At 45.5% G+C, this 20,288-nt stretch overlaps 1 protein-coding gene across 28 annotated transcripts in view; it reads left to right on the forward strand.

Moving 5' to 3' along the window:
• The window catches only part of ADGRL3 (adhesion G protein-coupled receptor L3), a 536,452-nt gene that overhangs the window by 297,359 nt on the left and 218,805 nt on the right, over positions 1-20,288 (forward strand). For all 28 annotated transcript variants that reach the window (XM_083833098.1, XM_083833095.1, XM_083833096.1 and 25 more), the window contains one exon: positions 15,916-16,025. In XM_083833098.1, the coding sequence (XP_083689224.1) occupies positions 15,916-16,025 (110 nt within the window). The remainder of the gene's footprint in view (positions 1-15,915; positions 16,026-20,288) is intronic.

The raw sequence follows: 20,288 nt of genomic DNA on the forward strand, positions 1-20,288 counted from the left end.
CTCACTTGTGCAGTCATTTGTTTTGTTTAACCTGCGCCAGATTAAACTCTGTTACAGAGGTCTTTGCTTCTGTAGTAGAACAACGCCAACAGCTCCAGCAATACAACAGCAAGCTCCCTGCTCAATTCCTGACATCAGGGAGGAAGAGAAGGACAGCTCTACCTGCTGGCCTGCTTACGTGTCGGTGGGTCCCCCGCATCGCTTCCGCCAGGGCTGTCGTGCTGGTTCTCGGGGCTGAGCACTTGGCAGAGCGAGTATCATTAGCTGTTAATAGAACCCAAGAATTCTCCAGATATCTCGCACGCTATCTTTCATTAAATGTGAAACTTTAGAGACAGAAACTTTTAATGATTTTTGTGTGCGTGTGTGTAATACCGTGTGCTCCGCTGGGACCCCTCGGGCAGCTCACATCTCCCAACAGCTGTCAGGCAGCTCAAGTTCTTTCGCAAACTACCAATCTCCAAAATATTTCCTCCTTTTCTCAAGTATGGAATTTCGCCCCTGAGTCAGAGGGTCTGTGAGAAGCGATGACGGGATTTGGTGACAAAGTTCAGGCTGCCAAAAAATTAGGGCCAGAAATAAGATCTTTTATACTAGCCAAGGGGAGGGTCAGGGGGAGAACCAGGGCTGTGAATCTCCAGGCCGCAGTGGGGCTCTGCTTTCACCTCCAGCCCTGGTGAGTTGTTTGGAGACAGTGCGTTCCTTGTAATGCTTGCCATTAGCATGCAGAAGAAAGCTAGATCATTTTAAGATGTTTCAAAAAAGGATGTTAAAATTTATCTTCCTTTTTATTAGATCCAGTGCACCAAGGCACCCAGTGGCTTTAGAAATGTAAGTAATGAAAGGCAGAGAACAAATGTGAACTATAGAAATGATTTATGGAGACATCTGATGAATTTATCCTGCATCTTTACCCTTTCATCCATCTCCCTGGACTTCAGCTAGTATGTCTGAGCAGCATCAGTCACATTTTTTTTAAAGTTGTCTTGCGGGAGACATGCTCCATGCTCAGGAATGTGGTTTTCCCAGTTTCTGCCCCACCTAATGCTGCTCTGCAATCCCAGGCAGGTTTTTTTTGTTTTGTTTTGTTTTCCACAGAGCTATCTGGGTTGGATTACCCAAGTGGTTAGGCACTCCATGACATAGCCCGCTGTCTGCTGTCTGAAAAGCACTTAATAGCCATCGGCTTTGCTGTTCTCCATGAGAATCAAGGAGTCCCAGGCTATTTTCAAACAGCTGGGCCTTTTTGTAGCTACTCCAAGAACCAAACTCATTTGAAAAATTCACCTCTGGTGGGAGGCAAAACTGTTCTGGAAAACTTTGGCTTCTTCCAAGGAAGCTTTTTTATATATAGCAAGTTTAATTCCATGAGCATAGCATTAGACAGACTCTGCAGTACGAAATAGCCAGTACTCCACTAATACAGTGTTTTCCTCATCTTTACAAAGAAGGCTTGAGGTTTCCCCGTAGCTCTATTACTCTCTTCCTAGTAGTTGTTGTCTTACCGATGTTCAGAAGCTGCTTTCCTAACAGATTTTTTCTTGGGGGAGTCTTTCTGGCCAAATCTGTATGTATTCTAACCATGTAACTAAGGGCAAATAAAGTATACGATGTGCAAGCACTGTCCCCTTCAGGAGGGTGACTGGAGAGAATGGGGTAGGGAGAAAAGCCGGTGTGCATGTAGAGCTGAAACCTCCCCCAGGAAGGATGGGGAAGGACAAGTGGGGAGGGAATGGCGTGGTGGGAGGATAGAGGTGTGTGATCCCAGACTTCTCTCAGCTTTGTGTTGAGCACGACTGAGAATGCCCAGTGGATCTACTGGACCAATGTACTCAAAAATGCATCCCTTCATCTGCTCCCGCGTTTCTGCATGCACCCACAGAAAGGTTGGTGATACGTTTAGACACTGTGAGGAACTTGACAATGGCAGTTTCAAGTAAAATGTCTAAGATCAGGCTTTTTATTTATTTAAATAAAAAAAAAAAGTTTCCCTCTGTATATGCTTTGGCTAGGCAACACTGGGCTGGAAAGCGCATGAAGGTTTTGTGATGCTGTGCTCTCTCTTGAGCTTAGAATCAAAGTGCAGGCTGCCTTTATTCAAGCTTTGGGCTGAAGATCAAAGAGGCAGAGTTGGCTACATTGGAATAAAAAAATAATCCCTTTTGAATATCAAAACCATACTTGGTTCATTTCAGGACTCTTTTTTTGAGAAAGTTTGGTTTGTTTCTGATTATTATTTTTACTGCTTTAGTGCCTGAACCAGAGACTGGCCAAGACTTCTTTGCACAAGGTGCTGTACAAACTCAGGCGCTGTTAACAGATGCTGTATTAATAGTATATGACCCTGGCAGGCTGTTTCATTCATTAATACCGTCTTTTTGTCTGAACTGATTTAGCTCTGATGCTAAAGACATAACCTGTCACATGTTGATCCTATGGCTTACTTGGTTGGGAAGCTCCCTATCTCAGCCTTCCCCCCACAAGGCTGAGGGGCATTTGCTTTCATAACTAAAAAGCGTGGACCTTCACAAAAAAATCACCTCGGTATCATGCCATTGGCAAGAATGATGAAGAGAGAGGTTGCTCTGAGTTTTAGAAACAGTGCTGCATCGGTGCCTCCAGTTCACTCCTGAGTTCATCAGGGAGTTGCCCAGCTTTGACCTCCTGTGCTGTTTGGACGTATTCATTTTTGTTTCATTCAGACATTCAATTATTATGTCAAATTTGAGATGGAGTGCCATACAAATGATTTTGGCCCCAAACCTTTCTTTAACCCTATTCACAGAGGTGAAAGGCTAATACATTAAACCTACCAGCCCATGAATACAGATTATTTTAGCCTGTTTAGAGACAGTGTTCTCTAATCTCACTTTTTGCTTTTGCAGGAATCTGTCACTGGCCAGGAGGGAAGCGTTGGGTGCTGACAGTGAACTGCAGCATCACGTCTATTATGGGCTGTGTAATTCCTTCCTTGTACTGCAAGGAAATGTGACAATTATTGAGTGGGGATGCAGTGGAAGTAATACAAGATTTTCCCTTCCTCTTTTAAGAACAGGGCGGAATATCTTTTGTATTAGCTTTTATTAATACATTTAAAAAGTGTCTAAATGTTCTTGTTCGGATTTGCCCTAAGTATGACTGGCTTCTGAGGAGAGAAGAGGTGGAATGTAGCAGCAGCTTCTGAGAATGACAGGAAAAGAAAATGAAGTCTTTTTATTGATGCCTGGGAAGGTGAAGCACATCACGCGTGAGCCACCTCTCCTCTCTGCCCTGAAATGTGTGTTCCTGACCCAAGCTCTGGCTGTTCCTGCTGCAGTAGTCAAAGCTGTTGCTGCCTGCAACTGCCCCAAAGGCTCCGCATGAATTAGCAGCCCTCCAGCAGACTGAGCATGCACAGGGGCAGCATTGCCTGGCACAGCGACGGTGGTAGGCTTGTGAGCACATCCCAATGTCTTGCACAAACACAGGGAAAAGTCCTGGGCATCAGTAGTTGTCAGCACCAGTTGCAGGCTGGGACCTCCACCCACCACAGTGGGCTGCTCTGTGAGTGTGAGGCTCCTTGTGCAGCACCTTGGTGTCTGCCATAGCATCATCTCTGTGTATGGGCCACCTCCCTGTGCTGTAGATACAGGGGATGAGTAGGTAATGGTAGTCTGCTCTGAATGCATTTCAGAGCTCTCGTAGAGGAAATAATCCTTTACCTGTTGCTCTGGCTATCCCAGCTCCTGATGGCAGCGCTGAAGAAGCAGAAAAAAATGGGCTTTAGCTTGCATTGGCTTGTGTTAAAATGGCAATGAAGACAAAGTAGGGTGGAGTGCCAGCTGAAATTCAGCCCAGACCTCCTCTAGCCTTTAATTTGACCTCCTAACCCAAATTAAAAGCCAGACTGTTTTCTGTTCACAGTTATTTTAACTAGTGTTAACTCTGGCTAAACCACCGAGCATTTTATGGGTTGGTTTGTTTTAGGTGTTTACTCTCCTCTCCAGATTTCCTGCCAGTGTTTTGTAAAGTGGATTTTTATTAGGGTGCTACAGGAGTTTATGGAGTTGGAAGAAGTAAAGTACCTGTAAAAGCGGAGATGTAGTCCTTTAAAAGATGAGCTTTACAGCCATAAGGCTTGCCTGGTTTTGTTTTCAGCCCTACAGATGCATACAAGAAAAGGTGATAGCATTGCAAATGTGCTTGTGTCCTTAGCTCCTCGCAGCTGGAGCAACACTGCGACTACTTCAGAGGTGCTCAGTGCAGAGCTTTTCTCCATGCTAACCCCAACCTTTTTTCCAAATACACCGGATTGCTTGCACAGATTGTAATTTTGTCATTTCTGACCTAATGACAAGTGTTTCTTGCAACAGGCAAGTTCGGGTTCCCCGTTGCCACAGGGTGGCTGTAGCCAGGCACATTAGTACAAGGCACTTGTCAGGCTTTCCTCTTGGGGTGCTTGTTGCTTGCCTTTGGGGATGTGAGAGAGAAAAGTTAATGCACACAACGGTGCAGCATGGAAGAGAAAGCTTTTGTTGCCTGGGGGGACTGTCCTTTGGAGGGTGGGTGACAAATCCATGCTGTCCCCACTGGCAGGTGTTGCCCCAGACCTCAGCCTCCTGAGCTGAGGAATCCCTGGCATTGGAGCAGATGCAGCATGTCAAGGGGTGCCCTGGATTGCTCTTAAATCTGTTAAATCTTGTGAATTTGCTGTTAAATGTTTCTTGTTAAAATTTAAGGGCCTTATCAATGTGTTGAAATGGCTTAATTACATTTTTTTCCCCTTTTTTCTTTTTTCCTATGTAAAACTGGTATTTAAATTATTTCCAGGACCTATTTTCCATCTTGCTCCCAGGCTCTCCCTCATACATCTAGGCAGTCCCCTCGGTGACCTTTACTGCTCAAATTCAGGTTGGCTCTGCAGGATTTTTCTGCTGTTTGCCTGGCTCGGGTTTTGGTGTGGTTTCGGTGGTTTGTTTTTCTTCAATCTTGCTTTGCTTAATATAAAATAATAATCAGAGGAATGAAATGGGTCGAAGCTATAGAGAGAGGAATCTATTTCAAATAAAACATCGTAAGATTTTACAATAACCATAGCAGTTTAAATGCATCTCGTTGGCATGCTTCCACAGAGCCGCTTGGTGTGGCTGCAATTAGAGTGCTCTGTGCCTCTCTCTCTATTAGTTTGATCACATAAGAAGCAGCCTAGCTGACAGCTCGGGCACCTGGATAGATAATTAAAACCCGTCAATAAAACAACAAAATGCAGCGTGCAGTGGGACTCGTCTGTGCTAGCATTAAACACCACAGATAATTACACCGCACAGCAGAGGTTGGAAAGCCAGCTTCTCCATGCTTCGAGAGATCAATAAAAAAGACCAATTCGTAATGAGGAAAATGTTACAGGAACTGGATTTTCATCTCCCTGTCATTAGGTCCTTTGCTTTTAAGGTTTTGCAGAGGCAGAGAAAGATTCTGTTGAGGAATTCTTTGTTTTTGAAAGCTAAACATGCGGAGGATTTAGCTTTGCTTTTGTGCAAACGTTATTGAAAGCAAATGTGGGGAACCAAAGGCTTTTCCCAGGGCTTGTGGTTCTCTTCTCCCCCTCCACACTCCGCTGCCTCCTTTCCTTTTCTTTTTTCCTTTCCTTTTTTTTTTTCTTTAATTTTCCTCTTATTTGCAAGCCATCATGTTGACTCCACTTAGATTCCTCTTATAAGTGAATTTTCTCTTTGGTTCCTGTTTACTTTCTCCAGGGTATTATTATTATTTTTTCTTTCTTTTTGGCCCTTCCTAAAGGGTTGATTTGGAAATATCACATATTGACAGGGAAGTACACACTCCTGGATGATTTATTCACCATGACAGGCTTTTTCTTTAAGCAGTCATCCAGAGAGAAGATTTTCGTGTTTCAGAGAAGGAAAAGGATGTCTTGCAGCATTGCCATGAAGGATAATGAATTAAGTCTGTCTCTTACTGTAAAACCATTAGAAAAGTATAATAGACCTTGAGAAACAGGCTTGGATATTGATGTCTTGGCTATATTAGCATGTCTAGTCACATGATGGCTTCCTTGTCTTTACATAAAAAATAGTCTATGTGAAATAGGTGTTTCAACTGAGCGAAGAGGGAAAGAATATTTTTGGGTTTTGGTGACTAGCGCTAATGAACACAGATGAGCAGGCTTGGTGGGCACACGTAGGCATTAAGAATTGCCTTGTGCTACAGGAGGAGGGTAGAACAAGTTACAAAAAGGGCTTGGCAACAGCAGTAAAGGAAATGGCAGCTCAGGGCTTTCCAGTTTAAATCCAGGTTCATGGCCTTGTAGCCTGAAATTTTCCGTGCTGTGTTTAAGACCTCTCCTGCAATAGCCTAATTCTCATTCTTCCTGTCTTTAAAAGCTAGAGCAAATAGTGTAAAAACGCCCTGAAGTTGTAGGCCAATAAACATTTTAACTATTAAAAGCACGTATTAAAAGTTGAGCTATGTGTGCGTGAGATCAGGCATTTCAGTGGGAGGATAGCGCCGGGGTCAGAAAGGTGACTGCAGTGGCTCCGGGAAAATCCATCTTCTGAGCAAGGTAAATTATACAGCTCTGAAACTACCAGGGCTGTGAGAGCTGGTTAAGAGATAGAGGCTAAGCACCTCAAAGGTGTTTGAGACCCTACTCCAGGGTTTTGAGGTCTAATAAGTTGCATCCTTGCTTTCCCCTTGAGTCAGAGGGAGGTGGGTGATGTCCCCACTTGGAGTGGCTTCCAGCACACCCCGTTCACAGGAGCTCCCGGCCACACCATTGTGTAAGGGTTGCTCCACCTCAGAAGAATGCCTCTGAGGGATAAGGACCAGGAGGAAGACTGTGTGTTGAGGATGAAATGGACATTTGGATCTCGAAGCTTTTTGCAGCCCTGTGCAAAGATTTCTGCTTGCTCTTCTCCCAGGTCCCTAGCTCTAAGGAGGCTGCCCCCATGGTTTTTGGCACTCGCTTTTCTTGTCTGGGGCGAATGACCCATCTGCCTGGATGGGGGGAGCTGGAAGGCTTACTGCTGTTGTGCCTGTGATGATTAGTGCTGAAAGGCTTCTCTTTGGGATTGATCTTTTATTTTGTGCTGTCTTTGCATTTTTTTTTTCTGGCAAACATAACACCCCAGACATGTCTAGCCTGATGCTGTTGACATGTCTGTGCTATTAAAGTTTCTGGAAAGGCCTAAAATAAACATCACCTGCCAAACTATTCTTTCTTTCTTTCTTTCTGGTTTCGTAAATATATCAACAATGTCAGCATTGGAAAAAATCAAAGATGTCAGACCAGGAATAAGCAGCTGTTTATGTCTTAAAGTGCTTCTCCCTCACTATCATAAGATGACCTTGTCACTTAAAAATCATAAAAATGTTGCTAGGGAGAAGGAATGGAAGTATGCTGAAGGGAAATTAAGTTTTTGTTGGTGGTGGTTTTTCTTTCTTTTTTTTTTTTTTTTTTTTTAAAGTCTGAATTGAGAGTTGCAAACAAGAGTTGAGCCCTGAAGCTGGTTCTGAACTCAAATGTTTCCTTCAATCCCACTGTTGTAAATGGAAAACAAATACCACATGAATTATTATTGTTTCACATTAAACTCCTGAAATTCATTTTCCACTGGAACAGGAAGAAGTTCTGCAAAAATAATCCCGATTTTCTGTTACAGTGTATGTGTTGTACTGGATCAACACCTCTCTTCTAGGATAAACATTTTTCCTTATCTGAAAGACAAAACAGCTACCTTGATAAGTGGAAATCAGTATAGCTGAAAAAATAACAAAGCTACCCTTCTTTTCCTGTGAGTGGGACAGTTTACGTGCTTTCCAGGAGATGGGTTTTCACTCCAAAACATGTATGTAAATAACATGAACTTCTCTTTCTCAGATGCTGGGTGCTTAATGCTGCTGAGTGCCTCAGGCTGATTTTTAGGAGGGTTTGGGGTATTCTCCTTTCCTGAGCATACAGCGTTCAGTCTCACAAGTTGGGGTGAAAATGGAGATCTCTGGTTATGCTTCATTTTCAGTTCTCTTGTTAGGCACCTGTACCTTTGCAAAGAAGTAGATTTGTTTGAAGGAGCCGATGGATCAGCACTGGAAATAAGAGGTGCTTGTGAAAAGGCAGTGGTAAGAGGCATAGATGGATGTGGAAAAGGGTGACTGTGATTTCCTGGAATATTGTTATCCTAGAGCCAGTGATGCAAACAGATCCTGCCCTGTTGGAGGGGGATCAAGCAAGATGTGGAGCTGCTTTTTTGTAGTGTAATGCAGGGGGATGCTGACCCCTTTCCACAGCTGGCTAGCTTCAGTGGTCTCCACAAAAACACGCACAGGGTGCCATTTAGGGCAGCCCTCTTTGCAGCAGAGACATATCCCCACCAGAAACTGGATGGGGCCCAACTCATTAGACGCTTAGCAGGCAGTAGGCCACCAAGGGCTCTTGCCATGGTAATGACTTTTTGCAATTACTGACTTGGGCAGAATTCGAAGGTAGAGGTGAAAGGTGGCATATCCCTGAGTTATCTTTTCCCTGGCTGCAATTGCCCTAATTCATCTCAGCAAATAAAAGGAGCCTGCTTTGCCATTAGTGCCAAGAAATCACAAGAAATCAGTATAAAATACCATGATTTAGAAAGAAAACCTAGTGTTGCTCGTGGGCTGGTTTGCTGGAAAAAGAATAAGGTACAATTATATGTTTTTCCCTCCCTTTTCAAGGCTTCAGATGCATCTTCTTTTATGCATCTCCTTTTCTAAGTCACCTCTTGTGTGTCACTTAGCGTCATCTGGGCCTTTAATCTGTCTGGAATGAAAAATGACAAAACCAAAGAGACCAAGAAGCTGTTATAAAAGTGGAAAAAAGTATGAGCAAAACCACGGCAACCAAAGTTTTACCGATGAGTGTTTCTTACCCCTTCCTTCCCTTAAAAATTTTGTAGGCTGATGTCTGACAGTAATAGTTGGTTGAATGGGTATTAGTTTTTTCTAACATTCTTAGACCAAATTGCCTTCTTCCTTAAGCATGCTGGAGTGAAAACCTGCAGGTTTCATCTCAGGGTCTTAAAAAGAAACTCAAAATGCCAAGTACAGGGCACAGTTTTGCTGCCAGTATGAAATGTGCCGAAATGTGTGTGGGAAAGATTTTATTTATCGTTTTTATGAGCCCTTCTTTGAAAGTTATGTGGGGTACTGATACCACTTAGTATTTCAGATTTTGTTTGGGAGTTTTTCATTTTGTTTTCAGTTGTTTTTCCCCAGGTGGCACTGACACACTGACAATTTGATCTCATCTTCTTCTGAAGTTTCTGTGCTTGGTAGGCACATGTTTTGCCATCCTCTATGTAGGGAACTGCTAATGTATAGGGAGGCTGCAGCACTTGGTAGAGTTAGGGGAAAAAGCCCATCCTAGCACCCTGTGTTCCCCATTCACCTCTTATATTGTGGTGATATTCCAGAACACAGCACACCTCGGGGGATATTAAAGCTGGTGTTAGCAGCCCGAAGCAGTTGGGCTTATAACCCAGATTTTCAAACATTGGTTATGAACCTGGAGCTTTCTAGGTTGCGTGTTTTTGCTTCTGGTTTTTGCATTCAAAATGCTGGTTCCAAGTTCTTGCTGCCTTGAAAGCATGAAAAAGAAATGGCTTTAGAGAAAGGCTTGGCCATTCAAAGCAAATGTTTCTTTACAGACAGAAAAACAAGAAAATATATGCAGATGGGCCCTAAATGTGTCTGTTCTTGCTCCCTTCCATGTTCCTCCCCCCTTTCAAAATCCTAATAATTTTGGATCCTGACTCATGATTTTGAAATGTCTCTTTGATCCATTGCTCTTATATTCTGTGTAACATGCCCAGGGTTGTCCCTACTGCCAGCGAAACTATTGATTAGGCTGGTGCAATTGCTTTTTGAAAGGCACATTGAGCCCAGTAAAGGATTTTTGTTGAAAGTGAAGTTTTGGATGATGTTCAGTGCCTCTCCTGGAAGGCTGCCCACTTACACAGTCCAAACTACCTGTGATATCCCAGCCAAGCCACCTGTCTGTTAGTAGTGAGGGTAAGGACAACAAAGTCATCCTTTCTGTTAATAAAATTATTTTTCTGTGTATATGATAAAACTAGTCACTTGCTGTGATAACTGTCTTCTTTCAACAAGAAAACATGAAAACATCCCAGCCCTCTGGATTATCTGTTATCCAGCAAAAGAGCCTGATGAGCAAGCATATCAGCTCTTATTAATCTTTCCGTAAAATTAAAGAAATTATGGAGCTTAAGGCAGTGACTAATGAATCAATTTTAATTTATGGGCTCAAATAAAATCCTCATTAAGCCTGACAAACTATAGCCTCAGGTAAACACAAAGCATTTCCACTGCAGAGCTAAATGTGTTCTGTACTGTCTGTTGTTGCTTCTGCCAGAAGAGCAGTGGGGTCAGAGGTCCCATGTCACATCGGAGGAGGCAGCATCTTAGAGAAAGTAAATGTAGTGGTCTAGCCCTTAGGAGATCTCTTTCTGGCATGCAAAACGATAAAAAATCAAAGACTAATTGTATTTCTTTCTGCCTCCTGTTTGTTTAAAACAACAAAAAAAAAAAAGTAAAGGAATTTTCTCCATAGGATTGCTGTTTCCTGAATGTTTGCATCCACAAAATACTTGAAAGTTGTACACAGAAGTGCTTGTACCATGACAACAGAAGCAAATGTGGGTGTTCACACACGCACAAGTCAATCACCCATAACTGTGAGCCATGTGTGCTGCAGGGTTGGTATCTCTCAGGGCCCAGCCTGGGTGTGCTCTTCACCTGAAAGACACTCTCTGCAACGGGAAGGGTCGCTTCCCTCTGCATGCAGGGGAACAGTAAGATCTTCAGTGAGAATAATGTTAGCCTTCAGAAGAAAGCATACCACCTCAGGAGATGCATCCATTCTGGGCAGAATGATTGAATAAAACTTAGCCATTTACAGCTAATACAAGCGCGTTGGCTATGTATGAAAAAATACTATTTTCACAGAATCATAGAATATCCTGAGTTGGAAGGGACCCACAGGGATCTTCGAGTCCAACTCCTGGCTCCACACAGGTCTACACACAAATTCAGACCTATGACTAAGGGCACAGTCCAGATGCTTCTTAAACTCTGACAGGCTTGGTGCCATGACTACATCCCTGGGGAGCCTGTTCCAGTGCGCGACAGCCCTCTCAGTGAAGAAGCTCTTCCTGATATCCAGCCTGAACCTCCCCTGTCACAGCTTGACACCATTCCCTTGGGTCCTGTCACTGGTCACTAAAGAGAACAGATCGGCGCCTGCCCCTCCACTGCCCCTCGTGAGGAAGCTGTAGGCCGCCATGAGGTCTCCCCTCAGCCTCCTCTTTCCAGGCTGAACAGGCCCAGTGACCTCAGTTGCTCCTCATACGTCTTCCCCTCTAGGCCCTTCACCATCTTTGCAGCCTTCCTCTGGACACTCTCCAGCAGTTTCACGTCCTTTTTGTACTGTGGTGCCCAGAACTGCACACAGTGCTCGAGGTGAGGCCGCACCAGCGCAGAGCAGAGCGTGACAATCCCTTCCCTCGACCGACTAGCAGTGCTGTGCTTGGTGCACCCCAGGGTACGGTTGGCCCTCCTGGCTGCCAGGGCACACTGCTGGCTCATGTTCAGCTTGCTGTCAACCACAGCCCCCAGATCCCTCTCTGCGGGGCTGCTCTCCAGCGTCTCGTCGCCCAGTCTGTACGTGTAGCCAGGGTTGCCCCGTCCCAGGTGCAGGACCCGGCACTTGCTCTTGTTAAACTTCATGCGGTTGGTGATCGCCCAGCTCTCCAATCTGTCCAGATCTCTCTGCAAGGCCTTTCCACCCTCAACAGAGTCAACAACTCCTCCCAGTTTTGTATCATCTGCACATTTGCTCAGAACTCCTTCTAGCCCTACATCCAAATCATTTATAAAAACGTTAAAGAGAGTTGGCCCTAAAATGGAGCCTTGGGGCTCCACTGGTGACCAGCTGCTAGCCTGATGCGGCCCCATTTACCATAACCCTTTGAGCCCTACCCGTCAGCCAGTTATACACCCATTGTACGATGTTTTTGTCCAGCTGGATGCTGGACATTTGGTCCAGTAGGATTCTATGGGAAACTGTGTCAAAAGCTTTACTGAAATCCAAAAAGATCACATCAGCTGGTTTCCCTTGATCGGCTAGATGGGTGATCTTATCATAAAAGGAAATCAAATTTGTTTAACAGGACCTACCCCCGTGAACCCCTTTTGGCTGGGACAAATGACACCAAAGAAGAGAGGAAAGTGGTTTTAATAGTTATTGTTTATTGTTGTTGTTCTTGTTGTAATGTATTTATTTATTTATTATTTTTCTTATGATTATTCTATCAGTTTGTTGCCCCGTCTTGGGAAGAACTGGTAACCAAGCATCTTGAAGGGCCTTTATGCTGCACTCCTGCACTTCTTCCAGGCAGACCTGAAGACTTCTGCTTCTTCAGAGGAGCAGCTGTCTGTGTCACTCTTTTGAGGGATCTGCTGCTCTTCTCTGTGCACCGCCTTGCAGGGCGCGGCTTCGTCTTCAGGCACCCCTTGGGCAGCCTTCTCGTCCTCAGGCCGAGACACCCCATGCCCAGCGTGGCCTTCGGAAGGGTTCTCCTGTCGCCCCGGTGCAGCAGCCCAGAGGAAGCCGAGTGCGCTCTTGCCCACTGCTTGGGACTCCGTGCAGAAGAGATGATACCTCTACAGGAGAGGTGGGGATGGGGGAAGGGACGGGGAGGGGGGGGGGGAAGAGGCCATCCTACAGGCAAGCCTGCATGATGGTAACTGGATGGCCTCTCCCCCCTATTTGTGGAGGCGGAGGCAGGGCCGGGAATATGGAGCAGTCCGGGCGCTTCTGCGAAGACGGTGGTATGGTCTCGCTGGTGGGAGCCCTGGCACGATGACGCTGTGCCATGTCAGATAGGATGGAGGTGGATCCACCTCCATCAGCTCTTCCTCCGCAGGTGGATCCACCTCCATGGGCTCCACACCATCCGCCGCGGCTGCTCCTTCTCGGCCAGCGCTCCTCCGCCTCCACTTCTTTTCTGGTTCGGCGAACCACTTGCTCCCACAAACCAGCGGGCAACCGTCAGCCCAGGACCTCTTCATACCAACAGTCGCTGGTTGTCGCCAGAGGGCCTGGGAGATCAGTGAGGGGGGGGCCAGGCACAGGGGCTTTTATAGGCCCCAGGACAAAGGGGGGGAGCAGATGCCACTGTGACATCAGGAGGCCTCTGTGATGGCCGCTGTGATGGCGCGCCACACCCCAGGCCCAACATGGCCGTGTTGGGAGGGGGCTTGTGTGGCCTGAAAGAGGCCCTCGTGTGGAAGGAGGAGGAGGGTCAGGGGGGCTGAGGGCCCCTTTCCTGGGGGTGGCTCTCTTGGGACATTTTGCTTGCCAGAGAGACAGGCTGCCCCTTGGGCACAGGGACCGCCCTCTGCCTCCCCTCTTGTGCCCTGGCCTGCAGCCCCCTCCTCATCTCATTCCTGGGGTCCCTGTGTCACCAGAGGGTGACAACAATGTTTTGGGAGGGTTGGGGGTCTTCCATTACCCCCAACCTCTCACAGACGTGGCTCCCTGCAAGAGGTGCAGCCCCCCGTGCTTGACAGGAGCTGGGATGGGGCGAAGCATGCAGATATCCCACCTGTGGGAAAGGGTGGCACGGCCGGCCTGCGCTAGGTCTGCCAGCAGTCGATCAAAGCCTTGCTGGTGTTCGAGTGGTGTGCCAGCCCTTCCTTGCCGTCCCCAGCACCTGCCCCTGCCCTTGGAGCATGAGGAGGTGCCATCTCTTGTGCCCCCAGCCCCAAGGGGTGTCTCGGTCTGAGGACGGGAAGGCTGCCCAACAGGTGCTTGAAGATGAAGCCGGAACACGAAAAACAACAAGAACAATAATAATAATAAACAACAACCAGTAAAACCACTTTCCTCTCTTCTTTGGTGTCATTGGTCCCAGCCAACAGGGGTTCACGAGACCTGTAGACTTCTGCTTCTTCCGAGGAGCAGCTGTCTGCGTCACCCTTTTGAGGGATCTGCTGCTGCTCTCTGTGCACCGCCATGCAGCTCTGCAGAAGAAAGAGCCCCAGGCTCACACGTTTCCTTTCCCACAAGCGGGGCTGGTTTGGAACAACCTGCTGTCCAGTGCATCCTAAGAACATTTAGTTTTCAATCTAGCGCATCTTAGATAGACCCCTGTATATCTACAAGTGTCTTCCTAAATGTAATTCATGTCCACCCAGGCATCTTCAAAACAGCTTGCCTACAGCATAACAAGATCCTCAAATATATTTTTTTCAAACAAATGTGGTGAGGTTACTGTACTTGTGAGGAGACTTTCAGTGAGTCTTTTTATTTTTTTCTTAAGTAAAAGGTTTAATTTTTATGTTGTGGAACCAATTTAATCATAGAATCATAGAATATTCTGAGATGGAAGGGACCCACAGGGATCATCAAGTCCAACTCCTGGCTCCACACAGATCTACACACAAATTCAGACCTATGACTAAGGGCACAGTCCAGATGCTTCTTAAACTCCGACAGGCTTGGTGCCGTGACTACATCCCTGGGGAGCCTGTTCCAGTGCGCGACAGCCCTCTCAGTGAAGAACCTCTTCCTGATATCCAGCCTGAACCTCCCCTGTCACAGCCTGACACCATTCCCTCGGGTCCTGTCACTGGTCACTACAGAGAACAGATCGGCGCCTGCCCCTCCACTGCCCCTCGTGAGGAAGCTGTAGGCCGCCATGAGGTCTCCCCTCAGCCTCCTCTTTCCAGGCTGAACAGGCCAAGTGACCTCAGCTGCTTCTCATATGTCTTCCCCTCTTGGCCCTTCACCATCTTTGTAGCCCTCCTCTGGACACTCTCCAACACTTTCACGTCCTTTTTGTACTGTGGTGCCCAGAACTGCACACAGTGCTCGAGGTGAGGCCGCACCAGCGCAGAGCAGAGCAGGACAATCCCTTCCCTCGACCAACTAGCAATGCCGTGCTTGGTGCACCCCAGGGTACGGTTGGCCCTCCTGGCTGCCAGGGCACACTGCTGGCTCATGTTCAGCTTGCTGTCAACCACAGCCCCCAGATCCCTCTCTGCGGGGCTGCTCTCCAGCGTCTCGTCACCCAGTCTGTACGTGTAGCCAGGGTTGCCCCGTCCCAGGTGCAGGACCCGGCACTTGTTCTTGTTAAACTTCATGCGGTTGGTGATCGCCCAGCTCTCCAATCTGTTCAGATCTCTCTGCAGAGATATCTAGATAGTATATTTGGTGAATAGTTCTTTTTCCTCTCAGTGTTACTGTTTCCATTATTTGCTTTGCATTAAACAACATCATTCAAGATGACTGTTTTTGTGGAAACATTTTATAAATATTTCGTAAAATCTATTTATTATGCCTGCCATAAAATATACAATGATTATTTTTGCCACAAATGTTGTTGCTTTAGTTTTTACATTTCATTTAGTTGTAACGCTGATATTTAAGGCTAATTTCAAGAACTAGAGGGCCACACACCCATATTCATTATTTATAAATCTTCCTCTCAATTTGTTCTGAAAAAAATGCCTCTTGGTGCTGTAAGAACTGCTTGGAGGGGAAGGGGTTTTGCCGCTGTTCATCTCCCCTTTTGAAAAAAAATGCCTCTTTATTATGTGTACAGGCAAAGCATTATCTTATGGGTATGATTTAGCTGGAATTTAGACAGCATGCAAGAAAATGGCTGCCTAAAGAGCGGTGATAAGCTGATGTGGACATACGTCAGTGTTTGCCATCAGCCTTGTATGCTCTCTTGGGGAGCTTCCCGAGCTGATGCTGAAGTTCCAGTTTCTGCATCTTCACTCCTGCTGGTGCTGTGCCAGAAGATGTGCCAGACCTGTCCTTCTGCCCAGGCTATTTTCTGACTCTCTTCTTTTGCTTTGCAGATGCAGTAATCGGACCCAATGTGCAGTTGTGGCTGGCCCTGATGTGTTTCCAGACCCTTGCCCTGGGACATATAAATACCTAGAAGTTCAATACGAATGTGTCCCTTACAGTATGTATCTTGATATATTTGCATTTGTTTCTTTAATGAAGAACTGATTTATTGTGGAGAATGGGCCAGCCTTGAGCTTGTCTCTTCTTGCCTGAGGACAAATAAACACTCAATGACAAACTATGTGCATCATATGAGACTGAGGTGATAAGATATGAAAAACTGTCCTCTGTGCAAGGTTTGTGCTTAGGTTAAAAATATCCTAATAGTACCCCATGTTTGCCTTGTTATGCAGTGTTACAGTTATGTGTCACCTTTTTGGAAAACATTTGTAAAGCTCCATTAGTGAATGCATACCGTAGGAATAAAACATTATTGCTAGCTTATAGCTTCTCTTTCCAGAATTTTATGCTTGTCATTGAATAGCAGTGCACTTCCTTTTAGTGTCCTTTTAATTGGTGACATTTGATAAGTGCCTTAAATACAGTATTGTAACAGCAAGGAGATAGAAAGCTTATGTTTTGGGAAATGTGATGTTTGATGGTAGAAACTACTAATTTGTAAGCTTCAAAAATTATGAAGGTAAATTGCATACTTGCCATTTAGCCTGAATTTTTGAGGGCGGAAAGACAGTCATCTGGGATTACAGCAAGATGGGCTGAATGGGAAATGTCAGAGTTGCAAAAAGTTAAGTGTACCTCAGAATTTGCTTTCTGTGGAAAGCAAATCTGTTAGATGCACTTATGGTCATGCTGTCAGAAATGGCATACCTCAAAAAGAAGTAAGACCGGTAATACCAGGAGTGTACTTTTTATTAGCAGTTGTAAAGAGCTGAGCAGTGAATAACAGCGCTATTTCTAGGTTTTCTGTTTGTGAAGGCCAAAACCCAAAGCTCATAGTATACCTCTCAAAATAAGAAGACAGGCTCAGGAACGGGTGCTTTTAAGCCACAGAGTTGTGTTGAGAGAGTATCAGGAGACTTCAATTTGACGAAACTTAAGATTCAGCTGGAGGACTAAGAGCATCGTTGTTGCAAACAGGCACTGCACCGTCGCCTCAAGCATGGGCTGCAGGAGGGCAGACATGGCTGAGAGATGCCAGGCAGGCTGTCTGGAGGGGAAGCGATAACCTCGCAGTTCCTCGTGTGGTGACCGCCTGCCTGCCACTGTGACATGGAAAGGTTGCAGAGGGTTTCGTTTGTTGTGAGACAGTCGGAAACCACAAAGTGAGGGCTACAGCTGAGACCTCATCTCTGAGCAGAAGGATCTCTCTTCGCTAAGGGACTCTGTGTCTCTCTGCCTTCGGGTGAAGGGGGGGGGGCTCAGCGGGTCTGTATTTGATTTTTCTACACAAAAATGTGCAGCTTCTAAATACGGTGATGGAATATTTTTTATGGGGTGAGCTATTAAACCCATGGGAAGCGTGACATTAAGGGCTTAAGGTCTGCCCTAGCAAATGACTGGTTTGAAGGTATTCCACTCTAAATGAGGTCTTTCATTGTACAAACAACGCTGTGCGTAGGGAGGGTGAGGGGGGATAGGTTTCTACTTATCATAGCAGGTTGTATTTCCTTATGATTTGTGATTTGCATGAGGTATGCTGTTCCCTCCTGAGACTGGGCTGGTAAAGCAATAGTCATTACCTAGTACCCCTCTGTAGCCTTTGTTGTATATAAAACAAAGAGGAATAGTGGTGCCTTGTGAGAAAGGTAATATGTGAATATTATGCCCCGAGGTGTTAATCGGCCTTATGTACAAGATTTAAAATAACTCTTGTGAGAGGTTGCTCAGTACCAAATGTACAGTAGGGACTGAATGTGTTTTAATGACCTGAATGATGTGAGGAAAACAACAACAAAAACAAGCTGTGCTACCTTTGCAATTAAGTTAGTGACTTTGGTGGCTGTTTGCTCTGTTTGCTTATGAATCAAATATACTGCCTATGTGAGTAGAGTTATGGGAAGCAACGGGGGACAAGCATGTTGTACATAGGATGCCTTCTCCCAGGTTTATTGTTCTGCGTCCTTTCATTGACTAAGAAATTTGGGGTCAAATCCTCATGAGTGTAGTACCATGGAAGTTGTCTCACAAGCCTGCATTCATGCAAACCGTGCACTCTCATCTGCTGCGATGAAGTGTGAAACCTAAGGCCTTCTCATACCTCAGTCTCTCCCTGGCTTTGTTACTGCCTTCTACTTCTTCTCTCTGAAAATGACTGGCGTGACTTAGCAGATGTTCCTCACTTGGGCCACAGGAGCACCCCATGGCTAGTGCCACAAGCAAAAACCGTACAAGCAATGGGGAATGGGGTGAGCTCAGGAGAAGGAGGTCAGCAAGGGTGTATCTGGACCAAAGCTACTCCTGGTGAATAAAATCTGTTTCCCCCTCGGTGACGCCTCAGCCATTTGCCATGGTTCAGCTGATCCTGCACAGAAGCACCGTATCCCACTGGGTTCTTGTCACCAAGCCCAGGTGCTTCAGCCCAATTTGGGTTGCTGCCCAAGTCCTTTCATATCCATTTTTCTTGGCACTGCTGCCTGACCCCAGCTACAGTTCTGGATGCTTGGCTGCAGGAGAGGAGCAGGCTGTATGGTCTCTTCAGTGCTGCTAGGGCGATGCCAGGGAAATCCTTCCTCAGCCACTGGCATTTGCTCCGCAGTTTCGTGCACCAAGCCCTTGGTGAACAGCAGCATCTACCAGATGGCCATCTCCTAAAGAAACACAGCAGTTGCGTAACAAAGGAATTAATATTTCAGCAGGCACGTATATTTGTGTGCAATTTCAGCTTGCTTTGTCGGGTAGGATGGTTTACTCCCTAAGGTTTCAAATGGTTGCTTGTAGACAGCGAGGTACAGTTTAGCCAAGCACTGACTTGGTGGCAGAGGGGAGCTCGTGTGGGTCTCAGCAGAGCAGCGTTTAGGAGTCGTCTTTAACAGATGTTAGGACTGACCTTAGACACTTACACTCAATAAAGTGCTAGTGTATACACTCCCTTGGAGAAAAATTACGGAACTTAAAACTCTCGGTTGGGTTGCCCGCTTCTCTTGTGATTTTTTTATTTTATTTTAATTTAGTTTTTCACTTTAGTTTTTTCCAATAACGTGGAACATTTTCAAGAAGAAAATATCCCCCTTTCCTCTCAGGAGGGGAAAACCTCCTCTTCTAACTTCAGTAGCTCATATATTTTAAAACACCCTTTATATTACCCTCCCTGTAGCACTCCTGTGTGCTTGCTAGGGTTACCCCTGACAAGGAGCATTTCATGAGGCTGCACTTACTCTCAATGTGGGGAAAACAGATGACTATAGAGGTAGTCCTATCCTCTCCTCATTTTCCTGACCCTGCAGTAAGTTTATGTGATGGCAGATGCTATGTACATAAATGGGGAGTCATTACAAGAAGCCGTGTGTGTTGTTTTTGTGCTGTTTTTTTTTTTCTCTGATAATAACAATCAGGTGAAAAGCAGCAGGTGATTGCAGCAAGTAAAAAGATGACCTAATTTGATAGGCTTCACTGGCATCAGTTACCATATTTTTCTGATCTCAGAAACAGTCACCAAATTAATCTTGTCTTAAACCAGACCTTGGTGTATACTGTTTTTTTCTCTGATGTCTCTTTGAAATACCCTTCCTTTTCTTCTGAAATACTGTTTTTTTTTTCAATCCATGTTTCTTACATGGATTAGCTGAATTTTATTTTAATGGTTACAGACCAAGAGAGCTTTTCCATGGTTTTCTATTAAATATGTGCTATTGTAGACCTGCAGTTTGCCATTGTTGTGGAGACGTGGCACACTGCAGAGATATGTCTGAGACTGCATTTTAAGCTACATTTTGCTGTGTGTATGTATGAGAAACCCCGTGTTGCAAGGATCCCTGTGATCCCGTATTCTATTGTTATTTCTTAGCACATCCGTCTCCCCTTCTTTCTTTTCTGGGCAGTGTTAAACAGGTAATGGAAACAGCCGTGTTGGAAGTGGTTTTGTGAAGCTGGGTGTAACACTCTTAGTGGATACTACAGAAACACTTCCAGCATGTATCTGTTTATGGCACTTTTATTCTCCTGTTCTCGTAGTGACTGTATGTCTAGGAGTATAATTTTCCTTATTTCATCTTTGTAATGTGCTAAGGGACTTCCCATTTTACTTGTGAGCCAGTGCAGAAAGCAGATGAGCAGTTTATCCACTGCCATCCGTACACGAGACTGGTGACAAGCAAGAGTCTCCAGGACTAATGGTGGTAGAAGAGCTGCTGAGCTAGCTGTCATCGTTAGCAGCCACATTTTCTATTTATAATCTGATAAATCCAAACCGATGTATTGGTTT

This window comes from Anser anser, assembly GCF_964211835.1.
Source record: "Anser anser genome assembly, chromosome: 4".
NCBI lineage: Eukaryota > Metazoa > Chordata > Aves > Anseriformes > Anatidae > Anser > Anser anser.